Source organism: Ovis canadensis, chromosome 2, assembly GCF_042477335.2.
Source record: "Ovis canadensis isolate MfBH-ARS-UI-01 breed Bighorn chromosome 2, ARS-UI_OviCan_v2, whole genome shotgun sequence".
In the NCBI taxonomy this organism is placed as follows: domain Eukaryota; kingdom Metazoa; phylum Chordata; class Mammalia; order Artiodactyla; family Bovidae; genus Ovis; species Ovis canadensis.
This window is the reverse complement of record NC_091246.1, coordinates 124,115,993-124,138,311: the sequence shown is the minus strand read 5'-3', so window position 1 is coordinate 124,138,311 and position 22,319 is coordinate 124,115,993. Positions and strand designations below refer to the sequence as shown.

At 41.4% G+C, this 22,319-nt stretch overlaps 1 protein-coding gene across 7 annotated transcripts in view; it reads left to right on the top strand.

Moving 5' to 3' along the window:
• The window catches only part of MFSD6 (major facilitator superfamily domain containing 6), a 94,234-nt gene that overhangs the window by 65,840 nt on the left and 6,075 nt on the right, over nt 1-22,319 (top strand). For all 7 annotated transcript variants that reach the window (XM_069576916.1, XM_069576918.1, XM_069576915.1 and 4 more), the window contains exon 4: nt 21,650-21,811. In XM_069576916.1, coding sequence (XP_069433017.1) covers nt 21,650-21,811 — 162 coding nt within the window. The remainder of the gene's footprint in view (nt 1-21,649; nt 21,812-22,319) is intronic.

Genomic DNA, 22,319 nt, shown 5'->3' with positions numbered 1-22,319 from the left:
CAATGATAACAAGATATATGCAACACAGTTCTTAGGAATTCCACCTCTAATTCCTGCTCTGTTCTATGAGGAGGATGCTCACTTGATTTAACTGCTTTATTTATTGCTGTGATATCAGGTGCAGACCCTTAACTAGAAACAAAACAAAAAACCGGTATACCTGTCATAATAATACTTGCATATACTTTTTTCTCTCCTTTTAATTTAATATGAATTAGATGAAAAAAGAAGGTTTGCATTAGTGACTTAAGAAAATAGAGCTAATGAGAGAAGTTTTTTTTAAATGATTAAAGAAGATATTTATAACAGAAGACTTTTGTAAGAGGGAATAAAACAAATGCTGTTGTGAATTGAGACACTTTTTTTCCTGTTAATTTATCAAGGAAATGTTTAGCAGCCACCACAAGTCAAGCAGGATGCCAGGCGCTGGGAATGTAATTAAAAAACAATATATTAACTTAGCCCTCAAGGTCTCGCTGACTGTTCTGGAAGGCAGATGTGTAAACACATGCCTGCTACCCTGTGTGTTAGACGGAATCAGGAGCAATGTGCCAGGTACCAGAGATGCTGCAGAGAGGGGATGATCAGCTTTGTGAAGCAGAGAATGGGAGGATGGAGAATTGGTAAAAGATTCCCCAAGGAGATCACAGATGAGCAGGATGTTGAAGGGGGACTAGGATCCAGCCAGGGACCTAAAGAGAAATGGACATGTTGGCTCAGAGCAGAGCCCCCTGCCAAAGCAGTCTGTGCACAGCAGACTAGCCTTCCCGGGAACCCGAGTGGGAGACCCTGGCAAGGGCTTGGTGGGTCTGTCGTCCTCAGCTGCTGACCCAGGCCTGGTTTTACAAAGTGTACTTACGTGCCACTCCAGGCAGTCACCCTTGCGCCCTGTGGCAGGCTGCAGTTTATACCTCTGTGTTTGATTTTATTTCACCTTGTGCCAGCAGAGACCTAGTTACTGATCTGAAGTAAGTAAAAAGGGGGAATCTGTAAATACAAAGAGTCTCCTCGTCTGACAGGGCTCTGGGACTGGCTCCACAGGGCTCTCTGTGTCTAAGCCTGGAGGGCATGGGTCCATCCCCTGGCGGAAGTGAGGCCTCCGTGTTTTGGCTGTACACCAAAGACTCCCTTGCCTTTGTTTGACCTGTGCCTGCCACGGAAAACAGTGGATTATCTGTGTGGAATAAATCCTGCATTTTAGGAACACACTTCTGACCAAACAGGGTGGTTTTCCAGTCTGGATTCTTCCATATTTGCAAGGCTTGTCCAAATGACTGTCAAGTCCTGGTGCTCTAGGCAGCTCTACTGGCGATGCAGTCAGACAAGAAATGATGACAAAGCAGAAACGGTTTAATTACAGGCCAAGCCCGCTGTCATGATAGATGCCCCGTAACCCCGTGACAGGAACTGCTACCTGACAATTTCCAAAGCCCTAGCCATAGCAGGGAAGGCTGGGGTGGGGTGGGAGGCTGGCTTTCACCCCTAATGGTCTCGACAAAACTTCCACTCTTTCATTCCTCCCCCACGCCACACGAGAGGGTCTTCTTAAACAAAAGAGGTGAGGGCTGGCTCCTCATCGTCCCTCTTGCCCCTTGCCTCGTTCCCCAAACACCATGAGAACCAGTACCCTCTGAGCAACCAAAGGGGCAGAGACAAGGGGTGTGCTTGAACCCATATCTCGGGCTGCTCCTCTCTTCCTTTTTGGGGCTGCCTGTAACTGATGGAGGAGGATGCCTTGTTATTCCACATTCCTGGAAGCTGTTTATCATCATCTTAGTATTTGGCTCCTCAGGCCGTGTTGATAATCATTGGCAGATGGGATGGGGATAAAACATATTTCTTCTCCTCTCGGCCCCTAGGAAGGAGGCCATGTGGGTAAGACTGCTGGACACTGTTGGGGATTATAAGCATGTTTCTTTTCCATGCTCTTTCTTACATTTAGTAGCCAGTGTCTCTTGCAGCAAACATGTTGTTCAGTAGGCAACTGGTGCTACCATGTAAAGAAGCAGAAAGATACATGTCCTATTCATAAGGAGCCTGTGGTGGTTTAGTACTAAGTCGTGTTAAACTCTCTGACCCCATGGACTGTCGCCCACCAGGCTCTTCTGTCCATGGGATTTTCCAGGCAAGAATACTGGAGTGGGCTGCCATTTCCTTCTCAAGGGGACTCTTCCTGACCCAGGGATGGAACCTAGGTCTCCTGCACTGCAATGCAGGCCGATTCTTTACTGACTGGTAGTCAGTAGTAAGGAGCCTGTAATTTATTTTTAAAAGACATGGTATGGGGAGGGAGGTGGGAGGGGGGTTCATGTTTGGGAACGCATGTAAGAATTAAAGATTTTAAAATTAAAAAAATAAAAAATAATAATATGCAAAAAAACCAAAAAACAAAACAAAAAAAAAGACATGGTGAGTCTAAGTGCCTCAAAGCATTGCTGGTTGCAATGGAGGGGGTGGGATAGTTTATACTTATTTAAAGATCTCATTTTCAAAACCCATAGGTTTTTCTCCTTTACTTCTATATGAGAAGCATTTAAATATATTCTTGTGAGCAGGAGTATACACTTTTGAAAAAAATCAAGGTCAGATGTGTTATGCTCATTTTTATGTGGGTGTTAGTTATAAACCCTTGCAAGACTTATAGATGCATGTGATCCAAATTATTCTTGCTATTAAAATGTATTTAAGGAGAGGCAGGCCAGACCAGGGCTGCTGTAACTGAAGAGGTCCTTCTGTGGCGCTCACCTTAATGGCTCAGGCACTGAAGGGTGAAAATGAGGTCTGTGTCGGTTCCTCGTGTGCAGGACGCTTGACCAGTAAGATGTGGGTTAAGATTTTGATAGAAGACAGTTTTTTTTTTGTTTGTTTTAGAAGACAGTTTTTTAATGTCACCAGTAGGAAGGCTTGAACTGACATTTATGAAGCTTTGCTTTCTTGTTGAGTATGCCTGCTCAGCCAACTGAGCATCACGTTTCCCCTCCTCTCATGTTTTGGTAGAGTGCGGAAGAATTATGAAAGCATTAGCTTTGCGGTCCTTACTGACAGTGGAAATTCTAGCTGTGATTCTAGGCTGCTATCATCCATATTGGAAATTTTCTGTCTGACTTAACTCTTGAAACACAAGTAGCTTGTCACATGATTATATAATATATACAGAATGCTCTTGGTATTTCAGTGGGTAGACTGACATACGGAGGTCACTGATGTTACTGTGAATTTTTAATCAGAAGAATCTCATAAATTGTAACAGAGCAGTTTTATTCTTTATTGCTCCCATGCTTTACAGTTACTAAAAGTTCTTATTAATACATAGCATCTTCAAAATAGACATTATTTTGTCCCTTTAGAATTTAAATATCTCCTGCCCCAACAATGCTTTGCTGGCAAATTGCATCTGACATTTAGCTCTTCCTTTTCTGAACTGTTCTCAAACTTAGGGACTATGGTACAGTTTAGCACTTACTTGTTACCCAGATATTTTATTGAACAAATATTACTTCCTGACTTGGTTTTAACCCTTAAGAGCAAAGACCACATCTTATGCTTTCTGAATTTTCCAAAGAGACATGATCATAGGAAGACATACTATAAATGCTTGTTTTTCTGGTTTCACAGTCCCCTGAGAAATGAACTGTAGTTGATATTTTCTAATTAGTAAAGCTTATGAATAATAGAAGAGGTTCTATCTCAGAGACTTACAAATATGGGAAGAAAAGCTGAAAACTAAATTTAAAAGTTGAATCTTTAATCTGCTAGCTTTTTCCCTAGGATGCCATCCTGCCATCCATTGCACCTTTCTAAAAACATCAGTGCATCTTAATTATTTACTTATTTACACTCCTACATCATCCTGTATATTATTTGAGACAGCTTAGCAAAATATGCAATAATCTGGAAACCATACAGTGCTTAGCCTTGAATTAGATCATCTTGCCAGCTCCCCTACCTATAGGTCTGTGTCCTTTACACAAACTGCTTAATCACTCACTCTAAGCCTCTTAGACTTTTGTGCTACAGATTAGGCTGAAATGAGTGTTAAATAAATTAATTTATGCAAAGTATTTAGCATATTATCTGGCACATAGTTAGCTTTCAATAAATGTTAAATAATATGCATTAAAGTAAAATAAAGAATTATCATAAAAATTAGGACCAGGAGAAATATAATTTAGAAGATCCTACTCTAAAAAGTTAAATTGCAACTATGCATTAAAGCCTTGCCATAAGTGACTAGTCAGTGAAGAGTTTTTAAAAATTATCTTCGGGGAAGTGAAATGTTAACCAGCTCTGCTAAAAAGAAGTTCTCCTGTGTGGCTGCTATGAGGAGACACTGAGTGACTAGCACATAGTGCCGTTCAGTCTCGACCTTAAACACAGCAGTTTGTGGTGGCAACTTCTCAAACTCGTTTTAAGATATGCCAAGGGTGGAAAGAAGAGAAGCGAAAAGCAAAGGAGAAAAGGAAAGATATACCCATTTGAATGCAGAGTTCCAAAGAATAGCAAGGAGAGATAAGAAAGCCTTCCTCAGTGATCAATGCAAAAAAATAGAGGAAAACAATAGAATGGGAAAGACTAGAGATTTCTTCAAGAAAATTAGAGATACCAAGGGAACATTTAATGCAAAGATGGGCACAATAAAGCACAGAAATGGTTGGGACCTAATAGAAACAGAAGAGATTAAGAAGAGGTGGCAAGAACACACAGAAGAACTGTACAAAAAAGATATCCATGACCTAGATAATCACAACGGTGTGATCACTCACCTAGAGCCAGACATCCTGGAATGTGAAGTCAAGTGGGCCTTAGGAAGTATCACTATGAACAAAGCTAGTGGAGGTGATGGAATTCCAGTTGAGCTATTTCAAATCCTGAAAGATGATGCTGTGAAAGTGCTGGACTGAATATGTCAGAAAATTTGGAAAACCCAGCAGTGGCCCCAGGACTGGAAAAAGTCAGTTTTCATTCCAATCCCAAAGAAAGGCAATGCCAAAGAATGCTCCAACTACTGCACTCATCTCACATACCAGTAAAGTAATGCTCAAAATTCTCCAAGCCAGGCTTCAGCAATATGTGAACCGTGAATTTCCAGATGTTCAAGCTGGATTTAGAAAAGGCAGAGGAACCAGAGATCAAATTGCCAACATCTGCTGGATCATGGAAAAAGCAAGAGAGTTCCAGAAAAACATCTATTTCTGCTTCATTGACTATGCCAAAGCCTTTGACTGTGTGGATCACAGGAACCTGTGGAACATTCTGAAAGAGATGGGAATACTGGACCACCTGACTTGGCTCTTCAGAAATCTGTATGCAGGTAAGGAAGTAACAGTTAGAACTGGACATGGAACAATAGACTGGTTCCAAATAGGAAAAGGAGTACGTCAAGGCTGTACATTGTCACCCTGCTTATTTAACGTCTATGCAGAGTACATCATGAGAAACGCTGGGCTGGAAGAAGCACAAGCTGGAATCAAGCTGGCCAGGAGAAATATCAATCACCTCAGATATGCAGATGACACCACCCTTATGGCAGAAAGTGAAGAAGAACTAAAGAGCCTCTTGATGAAAGTGAAAGAGGAGAGTAAAAAAGTTGGCTTAAAGCTCAACATTCAGAAACTAAGATCATGGCATCCGGTCCCATCACTTCATGGGAAATAGATGGGGAAACAGTGGAAACAGTGGCTGACTTTATTTTTTGGGTTCCAAAATCACTACAGATGGTGACTGCAGCCATGAAATTAAAAGACGCTTACTCCTTAAAAGGAAAGTTATGACCAACCTAGATAGCATATTACAAAGCAAAGACATTACTTTGCCAACAAAGGTCCATCTAGTCAAGTTATGGTTTTTCCAGTCATCATTTATGGATGTGAGAGTTGGACTATAAAGAAAGCTGAGCACCGAAGAATTGATGCTTTTGAACTGTGGTGAAGGAGAAGACTCTTGAGAGTCCCTTGGACTGCAAGGAGATCCAACCAGTCCATCCTAAAGGAGATCAGTCCTGGGTGTTCATTGGAAGGACTGATGCTGAGCTGGAACTCCAATACTTTGGCCACCTGATCTGACTCATTTGAAACAACCCTGATGCTGGGAAAGATTGAGGGCAGGAGGAGAAGGGGATGACAGAAGATGAGATGGTTGGATGGCATCATGGACTCAATGAACATGAGTTTGAGTAAACTCTGGGAGTTGGTGATGGACAGGGAAGCCTGGCGTGCTGTGGTTCATGGGGTCACAGAGTTGGACATGACTGAGCGACTGAACTGATCTGAGCTGAAGGGTATAACAACTTCCCAGGTGGCGCTAGTGATACAGAACCACTTGCCAATGCAGGAAATGTAAGAGACTCAAGTTTGATTCCTGGGTCAGGAAGGTCCCCTGGAGAAGGGCATGCCATCCCACTGCAGTATTCTTGCCCGGAGAATGCTATGGACAGAGGAACATCATAGGCTATATACTCCATGGGCTCGCCAAGAATCGGATATGACTGAAGCAACTTAGCACACATGCACGGGTATTATGCCAGCATGTAAAATTCACAAAGGCCCCCAAAACATTGGTGTAGTAACTATAGACTTTTTTTTTAATATAAAGCACCTTATGTCTTTTTTTTTTTTTTTTTGCTAAGTTAAGTTTATAGAAGCTTCATTTCTTCTTTCCACTTTCACTCACACATGAGAGTTAGTTTTCTCCATCCTTACCCAAGGTACCTTTTTTCCACAAATGCTTTCTCCTCACATCCCAGCCCGCAGGCCACTGCCTGCTGAGTTTCATTTCAGCTCTTTTGCTCAGTTACCAGTATGTGCCAAGCCCTGAGCCGGGCCCTAGCCTGTTCATCCGCAGGGAGCTCGGTCAGCCCTCCTTTGGGTGCATCCTTCCCCCTCCACCCACGAGACTGTAAGCTCCGCAGCGCTTAGAGACATGTTCTGCGTATCATCAGTCTCAGCGCAGAGCAGGGGCTCCGGCACCTAGTCTGGCTGCTCGGCAGGTGCTGGTGAAGGAATAAAGCAGGTTCTTGCAGCAGTTTCTTAAGTGTGTTGGCGGGCTTGGGAGCATTGACTGTCGCCTGCCATTCATAAAGTCACCTTCATGCCAGATGCAAAAGGTTCTTGAAGCTTCTACTAGGACCATTGTTCTTTGTGGGGTCCTCTACTCTTTTTGGAAGGTCCCTTGCTGTTGGTGGCCCTGACTTCGGCAGAGACTGGCTTGCTGTTTGCCTGCTGTGTCCCTTCTTCATAGACACACGCTGGCCTCCCCTTGCCTGTCTCCCTGGCAGTTAGGTGTGAGCGGATGACTGATTCTGCCTGGTAGTAAGCAGGAATGATGTCGCTTGTAGACCCAGCCCGTAAAGGCCTCCCCGTGTCATCTCCTCCTCCCTCCTCTACCAGGCACCGCTGCCCAGGTGCCCGTGTGTGGAGCGCAGCAGTGAGCCGCCTCGGGGCCCTGAGGGACTCCTTGCCCACGGGGCTTGACGTGAGCAAGGAAAGAAACCACGCAGTGGGTGAGGCCACTTAGGCTCCAAGGCCTGTCTCTTAGCACAGGAGCATGACCGTAACCAGCACTGACTGCTTTTTGTATTGCCTGCCCAATGGAGGTTTTCTTTTCTTCTTGTGTTGTTTTTTGAAGAAGAGTCTCTTACTGATTTTTACCACGTTGATCTCTCAGAAACGTCTTTTAATCTCAACGTTTGAATGGTCCAGTGAACTAATGGAAATGTCTGCTTTGGTCCATGCGTAGAGAAGGTTTGTCACAGGTGATTTAGTGTGCCAGTGCTAAAGCGATGTGTATATTTTGTTGAGTAAGCGCATGTCAGTGACAGAGCAAGAAAAACAAAGCAATCCTTGTTTCCCAGTACTTTGTCAGTTCTCACCCCTCCCTGCCATTATGATGTGATTTCCCCAAGCCAAGCAGGACGGTACAAAGAGCAGCTGTCTACTTGGGAAGAAAGGATTTTTTCTTGTTCATACCTGCCATGTATTGTAATAGAGCATGCTTGTCAGCCAAGACTGAACAATCTTGAACTTCATGTGGCAGAATCAGGTGGGAATGTTGAGTATTATAAGGTATAGAGCTCTTTGGGGCATATAAAAAACTTGATATTATGTGTGCTGTGAGCACTTTTAGAAGGGAGGAGAAGAAGGCAGTAAGAATATACATTTTAAAAAATTGATAGGTCCTTTGGGATATTTGATATTACCAATAAAACCTCTCAAATTAGATGATTACCTTTATTATAGAATAATAAAGAGAAGGAAATGGCAACCCACTCCAATATTCTTGCCTGGACAACCCCATGGACAGAGGAGTCTGGAGGGGTCCAGTCCATACAGTCACGAAGAGTCGAACACAACTGAGCGGCTAACACAATTATAGAATACTTTCAATAGTTATGAGAATGTACAGTATATTTCTTAAGCACTGAAGTGCTTCAAATTCTGTCCCACTACCCTGATGTCTGTATCACTTTGGAGAAGGCACTTTAATCTCTGTGCCTTGGTTTCCCTTTTGGAAAATGAAGAAAAAAATGGTACCTATTCTTAAGAACAACAGATGAGATAATGCTATATAAAATACTTAGCACAGTTCCTGGCAGAGTAAGCTGCTGTAATAACATCATTAATGGAAATTGTTGTTGTTGTTTAGTTGATAAGAAATGTCCGACTCTTTTTGTGATCCCATGGATGTCGCCCTCCAGGCTCCTCTGTCCGTGGGATTTCCCAGGCAAGAATACTGGAGTGGGTGCTATTTCCTTCCCCAGGGCGTCTTCTCGACCTAGGGATCAAACCCACGTCTCTTGCATTGGCAGGCAGGTTCTTCAAAACTCAGCCACCACAGACTTAAAAATTATCATCATTAATGGGAAAAGTTATCCATTAATCTTAATTCTTTCCAGTGGTTCAAGGTTATTGAAATGTAGTGTATTCACAAACAGCTAAGGTCCTGGCAGTAGGTGGTGTGAAAGTATCTCTAAATTTCTGTTAGCCTTGAAGGTGATCCTGAGGGACCCCAGGGAAGGTAAAAAAAGGCTGAAAAGCTAAGTTTTCATGACCTGAGTGATCCTGGAGAATCACTAGTTGTCAGTTAACCTATGGTGTTGAATTGCCAGTCAAACACATTTATTAAGAACCTGTTATGTGAGTTGGTGTTGAATTGCCACTCAAAATTACCAGTGGTTTGATGACAAGTAGTCAAGGACGAGTAATACATATTGCAAGGAGAATCCGTTCATGTGCCTTTGTTACTATTATCAGTCAGGGAGGTTACATCTTTTTATTTGTGCTGTTTGATCCACCAACTTAGTTATCTCACACTATAAGGTTTAAAAATGGATAACTCTAGCATAAACATATTTACCCATGCCACTGAATACATTAGCTTATTTCATTATATACAGAATAATCATCTATTCCTTTTCATAGTTATCTAATAAAAAGGCAAGCACATAAGAAACATTTTCTTCTTCCTGCTTATATCTCTTACCCTTTACATTTTAAAGGAAAGTTTTTTTTATACCTAAAATACAATTTTACAAATATGGAAAATGGTGGGATTTTTTTTAGATTTCTAGATTGCTTTATAATGATTCAAACTTAGAGGACTAGAACACAAGCGTAGTAAAAATATTGGCAAGTGTTTCAGCTTATTAATATAATTACTAGAAGTTTGCATTAGTTTAAGAACAAGAACCGCAACTCCACAATAGTCTTTTGTATACAAGGTGTTGTTATCAACCGAGTGCTCTCTTGTGGATTTAGATTTACTAGTTCTTGGAAGTAATATGGATTCTTCCATTTATATGATATTTTGAAATAAGGTATTTCAGATAAACCAATTTTAATTCTATACCTCTTGGAAAATGTTGGAGCATACAGACAGAATTGCTTTCATTCTTCTGCTTTTAGTACCAGAGAAAATTTTTTCTCTAAATGCTTTACTATTTTTCCCTTCAGTTAAAGCCCTGAGTTGCTTTAAAGAATGTAGTTTCCAGTTATCTAATTAGTCCCTAAAAGCAATAAGGAAACTCTAGAATTCTAACTATAGAGAATTTTTTATAACTGCCACTTAATACCAGCCAACAAGTTTAGTTTAAAAGTATCCTAATTTTCAGTCATCCTGCTGGAAAATGCTTTAATTATCCTAAAAGACTCAAAGTTTTAGAAAGCCCTTAGGACTGGGAAAAACAAAGAAAAGAAACTCTTTATTATTGAAAGATTTTGTGTGTGTCCAAGCCTTCACATTGAAAAGAATAACTGCTGGAATTATATTTGATATAGAATTATAGCAGAAATACATCTGTTACCATTTGGTCACGTAAAGGGCTTCCCTGATGCCTCAGCTGGTGAAGAATCCGCCTGCAATGCGGGAGACCTGGATTTGATCCCTGGGTTGGGAAGATCCAACCCACTCCACTATTTTTGCCAGGAGAATCCCCATGAACAGAGGAGCTTGGTGGGCTACAGTCTATGAGGTTGTAAAGAGTCAGACACAACTGAGTATCATATAAATATGTAGACCAACCTATGTCTCCTTGTAAATCCTGTCACTGATTGCTGAAACACAGACATAACAAGAGTTGGCATCACTATTAAAATTAATTTAAAACCACCTCATGTGGTTTCAGGTCTTTGTTGATTCATATTTAAGAAATGACTTCCCAAACCTATGCTGGTTATTAGTTAGAATTGATTTTCAATAAATTTCATTTATTACAATTTTTTGAGGTTTTTCCCTAAGTGCTAATGAAAAAAGTCATATCTGAAAAGTTAGCAGCATCTTTAGTAATTATTGTTTACATAGATATATATAATAATATTTAAATTTTATACTACTGTCAACATTTATAATCAAGATTCTATCCAGGCATTGTTCAATTCGGAGAAGGCTGGCATTATCTAAGGTACTGTAGTTGTTAAGCCAGATAAAGCAAATATTTCATTTGAATTCTGTTGAAATTAATTAAGTATGCATACTGCCTCTAATCATCTAGTATATCTTTCTAGTTAAAAAACAACCTACTTTAAATGATTACTGAAACATACATAAGAAAAATTATTGTGCTATTTCTCAAGGCATATAATCTAATGTACCCAGTGAAAATAATGTTTATTCTATTATGGTCAACCACTGATGCTGAAGAAGCTAAAGTTGACCAGATCTATAGAGACCTACTGTATAATCATAAGGGATTTCATTTAGGTCATACCTGAATGGTCTAGAGGTTTTCCCTACTTTCTTCAATTTAACTCTTAATTTTGCAATAAGGAGTTCATGATCTGAGCCACAGTCAGCTCCAGGTCTTGTTTTTGCTGACTGTCTACAGCTTATGATTATACAGTAGAAGTGACAAATAGACTCAAGGGATTAGATCTGATAGACAGAGTGCCTGAAGAACTATGGATGGAGGTTCATGACATTGTACAGGAGGCAGTGATCAAGACCATCCCCAAGAAAAAGAAATTCAGAAAGACAAAATGGTTGTCTGAGGAGGCCTTACAAATAGCTGAGAAAAGAAGAGAAGCTAAAGGCAAAGAAGAAAAGGAAAGATAAACCCATCTGAATGCAGAGTTCCAAAGAATATCAAGGAGAGATAAGAAAGCCTTCCTCTGTGATCAATGCAAAGAAATAGAGGAAAACAGTAGAATGGGAAAGACCTGAGATCTCTTCAAGAAAATTAGAGATACCAAGGGAACATTTCATGCAAAGATAGGCAGAGTAAAGCACAGAAATGGTATGGACTTAACAGAAGCAGAAGATATTAAGAAGAGGTGGCAAGAATACACAGAAGAACTGTACAAAAAAGATCTTCATGACCCAGATAACCACGATGGTGTGATCACTCACCTAGAGCCAGACATCCTGGAATGTGAAGTCAAGTGGACCTTAGGAAGTATCACTATGAACAAAGCTAGTGGAGGTGATGGAATTCCAGTTGAGCTATTTCAAATCCTGAAAGATGATGCTGTGAAAGTGCTGCACTCAATATGCCAGCAAATTTGGAAAACCCAGCAGTGGCCACAGGACTGGAAAAGGTCAGTTTTCATTCCAATCCCAAAGAAAGGCAATGCCAAAGAATGCTCAAACTACCGCACAATTGCACTCATCTCACATGCTAGTAAAGTAATGCTCAAAATTCTCCAAGCCAGGCTTCAGCAATATGTGAACCGTGAATTTCCAGATGTTCAAGCTGGATTTAGAAAAGGCAGAGGAACCAGAGATCAAATTGCCAATGTTGAAACTGGATCATCAAAAAAACAAGAGAGTTCCAGAAAAACATCTATTTCTGCTTTATTGACTATGCCAAAGCCTTTGACTGTGTGGATCACAACAAAATGTGGAAAATTCTTCAAGAGATGGGAATACCAGACCACCTTACCTGCCTCCTGAGAAACTTGTATGCAGGTCAAGAAGCAACAGTTAAAACTGGACGTGGAACAATAGAACTGGACATGGAACTGGTTCCAAATTGGGAAAGGAGTACATCAAGGCTGTATATTATCACCCTGTTTATTTAGTTTATATGCAGAGTACATCATGCAAAATGCCGGTTGGATGAAGCACAAGCTGGAATCAAGATTTCTGGGAGAAATATAAATAACCTCAGATATGCAGATAACACCACCCTTATGGCAGAAAGCAAAGAACAACTAAAGAACCTCTTGATGAAAGTGAAAGAGGAAAATGAAAAAGTTGGCTTAAAACTCAACATTCAAAGAAGGGGATGACAGAGGATGAGATGGTTGGATGGCATCAGAGACTTGATGGACATGAGTTTGAGCAAGCTCTGGGAAATGGTGAAGAACAGGGAAGCCTGGAGTGCTGCAGTCCATCCATGGGGTCGCACAGAATCAGACATGACTGAGCAACTGAACTGATGAAGACCTACAAAAACTAAGATCATGGCATCCGGTCCCATCACTTCATGGCAAATAGATGGGGAAACAATGGAAATAGTGGCAAACTTTATTTTCTTGGGCTCAAAAATCACTGCAGAAGGTGACTGCAGCCATGAAATTAAAAGATGCTTGCTACTTGGAAGAAAAGCTATGACCAACATATACAGCATAATTAAAAAGCAGAGACATTACTTTGCCAACAAAGGTCCGTCTAGTCAAAGCTATGTCTTTTCCAGTAGTCATGTATGGATGTGAGAGTTGGACTGTAAAGAAAGCTGAGCACTGAAGAAATGATACTTGAACTGCGGTGTTGGAGAAGACTCCTGAGAGTCCCTTGGACTGCAAGGAGATCCAACCAGTCCATTCGAAAGGAAATTGGTCCTGAATATTCATTGGAAGGACTGATGTTGAAGCTGAAACTCCAATACTTTGGCCACCTGATGTGAAGAACTGATTCATTACAAAAGATCCTGATGGTGGGAAAGATTGAAGGTGGGAGGAGAAGGGGACAACAGAGGATGAGATGGTTGGATGGCATCACCGACTTGACGGACATAAGTTTGAGCAAGCTCCAGGAGTTGGTGATAGACAGGGAAGCCTGGCGTGCTGTAGTCCATGGGGTCTCAAAGAGTCAGACATGACTGAGCTACAGAACTGATAAAGACCTCCAACACCTTCTAGAACTGACACCCCCAAAAGATGTCATTTTCATCATAGGGGACTGGAATGTTAAAGAAAGTCAAGAGTTACCCGGAATAACAAGCAAGTTTGGTCTTGGAGTACAAAATGAATCAGGGCAAAGGCTAACAGAGTTTTGTCAAAAGAACATGGTGGTCTTAGCATACACCCTTTCTCAACAACCCAAGAGATACCTCTACACATGGACATCACCCGATGGTCAGTACCAAATCAGATGGATTATATTCTCTACAGCTGAAGATGGAGAACCTCTATACTGTAGTCAGCAAAAACAAAACCCGAACCTGACTGTGGCTCAGATCATGAGCACCTTGTTGAAAACTTCAGACTTAAATTGAGGAAAGTAGGGAAAACCACTAGGCCATTCAGGTATGACCTAAATCAAATCCCTTATGATTATACAGTGGAAGTGACAAGTAGAGTCAAGGGATTAGATCTGATAGACAGAGTGCCTGAGGAACTATGGATGGAGGCTCATAACATTGTACAGGAAGTGGTGACCAAAACCATCCCAAAGGAAAAGAAATGCAAAATAGCAATGTGGTTATCTGAGGAGGCTTTACAAAAAGCTGACAAAAGAAGAGAAGTCAAAGGCAAAGGAGAAAGAGTAATATATCCAACTGAATGCAGAGTTCCAGGGAATAGCAAGGAGAGATAAGAAGGCCTTCTTAAACAATGCAAAGAAATAGAGGAAAACAGTAGAATGGGAAAGACTAGTGATCTCTTCAGGAAATACCAAGGGAACATTTCATGCAATAATGGGCATGATAAAGGACAGAAATGGTAAGGACCTAATAGAAGCATAAGAGATAAAGAAGAGGTGACAAGATACAAAGAACTACATAGAAAGAGGTCTTAATGTCCTGGATAACCGTGACGATGAGGTCACTCACCTAGAGCCAGACATCCTGGAGGGTGAAGTCACGTGGCCTTAAGAAGTATTACTAGGAACAATGCTAGTGGAGGTAACAGAATTCCAGCTGAGCTATTTAAAATCCTAAAAAGGTGATGCCATTAAAGTGCTGCACCCAATATGCCAGTAAATGTGGAAAACTCAGTGGTGGCCATAGGACTGGAAATGGTCAGTTTTCATTCCAACCCCCAAGAAGGGCAATGCCAAAGAATGTTTCAACTACCATGCGGTTGCTCTCATTTCACCTGCTAGCAAGGTTAGGGTCAAAATCTTTCAAGCTAGGCTTCAGCAGTATGTGAGCCAAGAACTTCCAGATGTACAAGCTGGGTTTAGAAAAGGCAGAGGAACCAGAGATCAAATTGCCAATGTCCATTGGATAATAAAAAAAGCAAGTGAATTCCAGAAAAAAAAAACTGCTTCATTGACTACGCTAAAGCCTTTGACTGTGTGGATCACAACAAACTGGGGGACATTCTTAGAGATGGGAATACCAGACCACCTTACATGTCTCCTCAGAAACCTGTATGTGGGTCAAGAAGTAACATTTATTACGTAGGTGTGATGTAATTGCAGTTTTGGATCATGAACTTGAAATCATTTTAACTAGGCTTAAAATATTTTTATTAATCAAAATAATAACAATTACAGTCAACACATTTTTGCCAATGAGAAATAAATTTGTTTATTCCTGTAGCATAAAAATCCTTTCTTCAGGATTCAATGAACTCTTGGAAAGCATTTTCTGCCTCCTGCTGGTTGTGGAAGGCTTTTACCTGCAAAAAGTTATCGAGATGCTTGAAGAAATGGTAGTTGGTTGACGCGAGGTCAGGTGAACCTGGCTACTGAGGCAAAACTTCAGAGCCCCATTTGTTCAACTTTTGAACCGTTGATTATGGGACATGCTGTCGGGCGTTGTCATGGGGAAGAACTGGGCGCCTTCTGTTGACCAATGCTGACTGCAGTCATTGCAGTTTTTACTGCATCTCACCAATTTGCTGAGCATGCTTCTCAAAGGTAATGGTTTTACCGGGATTCAGAAAGCTGCAGTGAATCAGACTGGCAGCAGACTGCCAAACAGTGACCGTGGCCTTTTTGGTGCAAGTTTGGGGCTCTGGAAAGTGCTTTGGAGCTTCTCAGTCAACCACTGAGATGGCCATCACCAGCTGTCATGTAAAATCCACTTTTGGTCACAATCTGATGGAGAAATGGTTTGCTGTTTTGTAGAATACGAAAAGACACTTCAGAACGATTTCTAAAACTTTTTGGTTAGCTCGTGAGGCAACCACTTACGGAGCTTTTTCACCTTTCCAATTTGCTTCAATACTAAATGACCATAGAATGGTCACCGTTGAGTTCTTGCACAGCTTCGAGATGGTTCTTGGTTGTCAGCTGCCACTGGTCGGCCACTGCACCCCTCGTCTTCAGGGCTTCTGTCTCCTTTGTAAAACTTGAACCGCCACGGCCCTATATGTTCGTTAGTAGTTCCTGGGCCAAATGCGTTGGTGATGTGAGTGTCTCTGCTGTTTTATGACTCATTTTGAACTTGATTAAGAAAACTGATCAAATTTGCTTTTTGTCTAACATCATTTCCCTAAGATAAGTATAAACAGCAAATAATGTCATTAGCAAAAAGAAAAGCGAGAAATGCCCATTAAAATGATGTGTAACATAACCACATACATTTAAGAATGTATTCTGATATCAAATGGTAAAGTTCTACAGTGCAAAACTGCAGTTACTTTTGCACCAACCTAATAGAACCAGACATGGAACAACTCACTGGTTCAAAATGTGAAAGCAGTATGACAAGGCTGTATATTGTCACCCTGCTTATTTACCTTATATGAATGGTACAACATGTGAAATTCTGGGCTGAATGAATCACAAGCTGGAATCGATTGCTGGGAGAAATATCAGAAGCCTCAGATATGCAGATGATATCACTATAATGGCAGAAAGTGAAGAGGAACTAAAGAACTTCTTGATGAAGGTGAAAGAGGAGAGTGAAAAAGCTGGCCTAAAATTGAACATTCAAAAAACTAAGATCATGGTATCTGGTCCCATCACTTCATGGCAAATACTAGGGGGAAAAGTGGAAGCAGTGACAGATTTTGTTTTCTTGGGCTCCAAAATCACTGAAGATGGTGACTGCAGCCATGAAATTAAAAGACGTTGCTCCTTGGAAGGAAAGCTAGACAGCGTATTAAAAAGCAGAGATATCACTTTGCCGACAAAGGTCCATATAGTCATAGCTTTGGTTTTTCCAGTAGTCATGTACAGATGTGAGTTGGACCATAAAGAAGGCTGAGCACCAAAGAACTGATCCTTTCAAACTGTGCTGGAGAAGACTCTTGAGAGTCTAGGCAAAGCTATGGTTTTTCCAGTAGTCATGTATGGATGTGAGAGCTGGACCATAAAGAAAGCTGAGTGAGGAAGAATTGATGCTTTTGAACTGTGGTGCTGGAGAAGACTCTTGAGAGTCCCTCGGACAGCAAGGAGATCCAACCAGTCCATCCTAAAGAAAATCAACCCTGAATATTCATTGGAAGGACTGATGCGGAAACAGAAGCTGCAATACTTTGGCCACTTGATGCAAAGAGCTGACTCACTGGAAAACACCCTGATGCTGTGAAGGATTGAAGGCAAAAGGAGAAGGGGGCAGCAAAGGATGAAATGGTTAGACAGCATTGACTCAATGGACCTGAATTTGAGCAAACTCTGGGACATAGTGAGGGACAGAGGAGCTTGGTGTGCTGCAGTCCATGGGGTGTCACAGAGGCCTACACAGCTTAGCAACTGAATAGCAATGTATTTGATTACATGCTCAACACTGAATTTTACGTTAGGTGCTGGATATTTTTGCTTTCCTACAAATATTCTTGAGCTTTGTTCTGGAACATAACTAAACTTAGAAATAGTATGACCCTCTTGAGTCTTGCTTTTAAACATTACTTAGATGGGACCAGAACGTCGTTTAAACTAGGGCTAACTCTTTCATAGTACTAATACACGACCTTTTGTTTGTTTTTATCCTCAGTGTTTTTTTTAAAAACTTATTTTGTGTTAGAGTGTAGCTGATTAACAACATTGTGAGAGTTTCAGGTGGACAGCAAAGGTACTCAGCCACATGCAAACATGTACCCATTCTCCCCGAACTCCCCTCCCATCCTCGCTGCCATCTAACAGTAAGCAGAGCTTGCTGTGCTATACAGAAGGCCCCTGCTGGTTGTCCTAAAACAAGACCCTTTTGAATCTAGCAATCCCAGGAGTCATGAGTTTTTCCAGTTTGGCTGGTAGAAACAGGTACTATTCCCAGCCCTGGATGGGTTCTGAGGAGTGTTTTTTGTATTGACTTGGGCAGTTCTTTACCTGGCTTTGGATGGTTCCTGACACACGCACTTGTTAATCAGTGCTCTGCTGCACACTTGAGGGAAGCCACCTGCGGGCCTCTGGAGTTCCTATGGAGCTCTGTCCTCTCTGGCTGTCTGACCTGGGGTCCCAGCTGCCCCGTCTGCCCCATCTCCTCAGTTTGCTGGTGCCCTCTGTGCCTTGTGGCTGTCGGACTCTGACCCAGTGGGCTGGGCCCCGCACTGCTTCCCGTCTCTCAGAGATCAGTGTCCTTATTGCTGACATCCAGTGTCTTGGGAACTATTGTTTCATATATTTTGTCCAGTTTTTGGTTGTTTCAAGAAGGAAGTAAATCCAGTACCTGTTATTCCAGTTTGGCCAGAAGCAGATTGTCAGATTAAATCTTAAATGAATATTAATTTTTCAATTTAATGCTTTCAATTTTCCAAAACATGGGTTAAAACTCTCTGATGATATTATCTCCAAGTAAGATTATTTTTCAGGAGCAAGTCCACATCTTAATGTAAGCAGTACCAGATGGTTTCTTAATCCTTTGCAGCTGTTTATAAAACCTGTTGTGACAATATCTTCCTGTTACATGTAAAGCTGTGTTCTAATAAAGATTTAAATTCATACAATGTGTAGTTTCTGTACATTAATGATCAATTTTTTTCCAACCTGTTATCTTTATCCGCCTCTTCCTGCCAACCAATAGTGAAAATATAATGAAACTGGTAATGAGGCATTGTAAATAGTCCCTGCAGTCTTTTGGAAAACAAACTGAAACTATATATTAAAAGTCAAAATCGAAAAAATGATTATATCCTTCAAGTCATTAACCCCACTTATAGAATTATAGCTAATGTAAATAAGATACATAAAAGCTATCTCTCTGAAAATGTTAATCATAGTGCTAATATAATGGAAAAACTGGAAATAATATTTTTAAAAAATTGTATTGATTTACAATACTGCATTATTTTCAGATGTACAGCAAAGTGATTTTTTTTTTAGATATTACAAGTTATTACAAGATATTGAATTTCCTGTTATACCGTAAATCCTTATTGCTTATCTTTTGTACAGTAGTTTTATCTGTTAATTCCATATTCCTAATTTGTAACCCCCCTTCCCTCCCTCTCCCCTTTGATAGCTGTATGTTTGTTTTCTATGTCTGTGAGCCTGTTTCTGGTTTGCATAGATTCATCTGTATTTTTTACACCCCACATATAAGTGATATTGTATAGCAGCTGTATCTGACTGACTTCATTATACCGTTTCTAGGTCCATGCTGTTGCTGTAGATGGGAATCCTTCATTTGAGGGCTGGGTTATAGCCCACTGTGTGTCTGTGCGCCACATCTTTTGAGCCGGTCATGCGCTGACGGGCATGTGGTTGCTGCTCTGTCTTGCTATTGTAAATGGTGCTGCTGTGAACGTTAGGGTACACATATCTTTTCAAATTAGAATTTGTGTCTTTTCCAGATAATTGTCCAGGAGTTGGATTACTGGGTCACATGCTAGCTCTGTTTCAGTATTTTAAGGAGCCTCTGAACCTCTTCTGCCATAGTGGCTGCACAAGCTTACATTCCCACCGAAGAGCAGGAGAGCTCTCTTTTCTCCACACCCTCTCCAGCATTTTCAGACTTTTTAAATGATGATCATTTTGAATAGTGTGAGGTGATGCCTGACTGTGGTTGTGACTTGCATTTCTCTAAGAATGAGCAATGATGAGCATCTTTTCACGTGCATGTTGGTCATCTGGCTGTCTTCTTTGGAAAAATGTCTAAGACTTCTGCCCATTCTTTGGCTGTGTTGTTTTTACAATATTGAGTTTTATGAGCTGTTTGGAGATTTTGGATATTAACTCCTTGTTGGCCGCATCACTTCCAAGTATTTTCTTCCATTCCTTAGGTTGTCTTTTTATTTTGTTGATGGTTTCATTTATGTGCAAAATCTTTTTAAGTTATATCAAGTCCCATTTGTTTATTATTGCTTTTCTTTCTTTTTTGCTTTGGGAGACTGATCTAAGAAAATATTGCTACAATTTATGTCAGAGAATGTTTTTACCTATGTTCTCCTCTAGGAATTTTATAATGCCATATCTTACATTTAGGTCTTCAAACCATTTTGTTTTGTATATGGTGTGTGGGAGTGCCCTAATCTCATTGACTTACATGTAGCTGTCCATGTTCCCCAACACCACATGTTGAAGACACTGCCTTTCCTCCAGTGTATATTCTGGTCTCCTTTGTTGTAGACTAATCCACTATATGTGCATGGGTTTATTTCTGGGGTCTGCTCTGTTCCATTGATCTATGTATCTATTCTTAATGTCAAAACAGGTACCCCAAAAAGGTTTTAATATCCAAAATATATTTTAAAACGACTACAACAGCAAAGAAACCCAAACAACCCAATTTGAAAATGAGCAAAGACTTGCAAAAATTTTCTCAAAGAAGATTTATAGATGGCTAATAAGTGAAAAACATTCAGTATCAGTAGCTATTCAGTTCAGTTGTTCAGTCGTGTCTGGACTCTTTGCGACCCACAAATTGCAGCATGCCAGGCCTCCCTGTCCATCACCAACTCCCGGAGTTCACTCAGACTCACGTCCATCGACTCGGTGATGCCATGCAGCCATCTCATCCTCGGTCGTCCCCTTCTCCTCCTGCCCCCAATCCCTCCCAGCATCAGGGTCTTTTCCAGTGAGTCAACTATTAGGGAATGCAAATCAAAACCACAGTGCAATACCACTTCACACCCATTGTGCTACGTCGCTTCAGTTGTGTCTGACAGTCTGCAGCCATGCAGACTACAGCTTGCCAGGCTCCTCTGTCCCTGGGGATTCCCCGGGCAAGAATACTGGAGTGGGTTGCCGTGCCCTCTTCCAGGGGTTCTTCCCGACCCAGGGATCGAACCCACATCTCTTCATGTCTCCTGCATTGGTAGGGGGGTTCTTTACCACTAGCGCCACCTGGGAAGCCCTGACACCCATTAGTATTGCTATTATAAAAGCACAGAAAATAACATCTGGTACGATATGGAAAAACTGCAATCCTTGAGCATTTCTAGTGGGAATGTAAAATGGAGCAGCTACTGTGGAAAACAGACCCTCAAAGTGTTAAATGTATTATTACCATGTAACCTAGTAATTCCACTTTAAGGCATATACCCCGAAGAACTGACACGGGGACTCAGACACTTGCACATCAGTGTTCACAGCAGCAGCATTCGCAACAGCCAGAAGGTGGAAACCCAAATATCCATCAAGAGATGAATGGATAAACAGAGTGTTACAAGGCTACGTATCCATGAGCCGTAAAAAGGAAGGAAATTCTGGCATAGGTAACGTGGACAAACTCTGAAGACTGTATGCTAAGTGAAAGAAGCTAGACACCAAAGAACCAACCCCGTGTGAGCCCACCTGTATGAGGTGCCCAAGCAGTCACACTCACAGAGAGAGAGAGTACACGGTGGTTCTCAAGGCCTGGAGATGGTATTGTGTAACGGGCGCAGAATTTCAGTTTGGGCTGGAAATAAACTCTGGAGATGGAAGGTGGTGATGGATGCACAAATCTGGGACTGTACTTAAAACCACCGAACCATACACTTAAAAATGGTTAAATGACAAATTTTGTTACGTGTGTTTTACCACAAAAAAGTTTGCATCTTTGTTAGATGTGCATATATGTATGTATGTGTACACATGGATGCTCCTCATTAGTAGCTCACATTCCAAAACAGAGTAGCCTGAGGGGTGCTGACCAGCCGTCCCGCCTGCTCCCCTCTCTCCCCAGGAGTGACACACGCGGCCATCTGGGCGGCCTGCATCTCTTATCTCAGCGCCGCGGTTCCCCCTGAGCTGCGGACGTCTGCCCAGGGCATCCTGCAAGGCCTTCATCTGGGTTTGGGGAGAGGCTGTGGTGCCATGATCGGAGGCGTGCTAGTCAACTTTTTTGGTAAGAATGGCTTGCTTTCTTTTCCTTTCTTCTTTGATGAAACGTTACAGGTTTTTCAGCAACACCTCCATAAACACTCAGATTACTACTGAAGATTGCCAGACTCTCGTTTTCACATTCTTTTTCTAGCTTTCACAGTAGTCAGAACTGCAGTGCAGTGTGCTTCAGTAGTTAAGATGATTAGAGCAGACGGACAGTTAACCGCGTGCCATACAGATACCTCAGAGGAGCCAAACAAAGGAATAATCCCGCGTGCTTTTGGTTTGAAGTGTCCTAAACCTGTTGATGAAAATGTGGAGAAGAGATAATTCATCACTGTTTTTCCATCTGGCTTTGGTGACATCCCTGCATCTGTGATAACAGTCTGTTTGCTCCATCGGTTCCCCGTTACCGGAAATACAGGGGCCAAGGTGGAGGTGGGATTATTCTGCTCCAGGATCTTCACTACTCAGTGGGCTCACAGATGTCTGAATTTATAGCACCTATTGAGCTTGGCTGTTTTAACTAC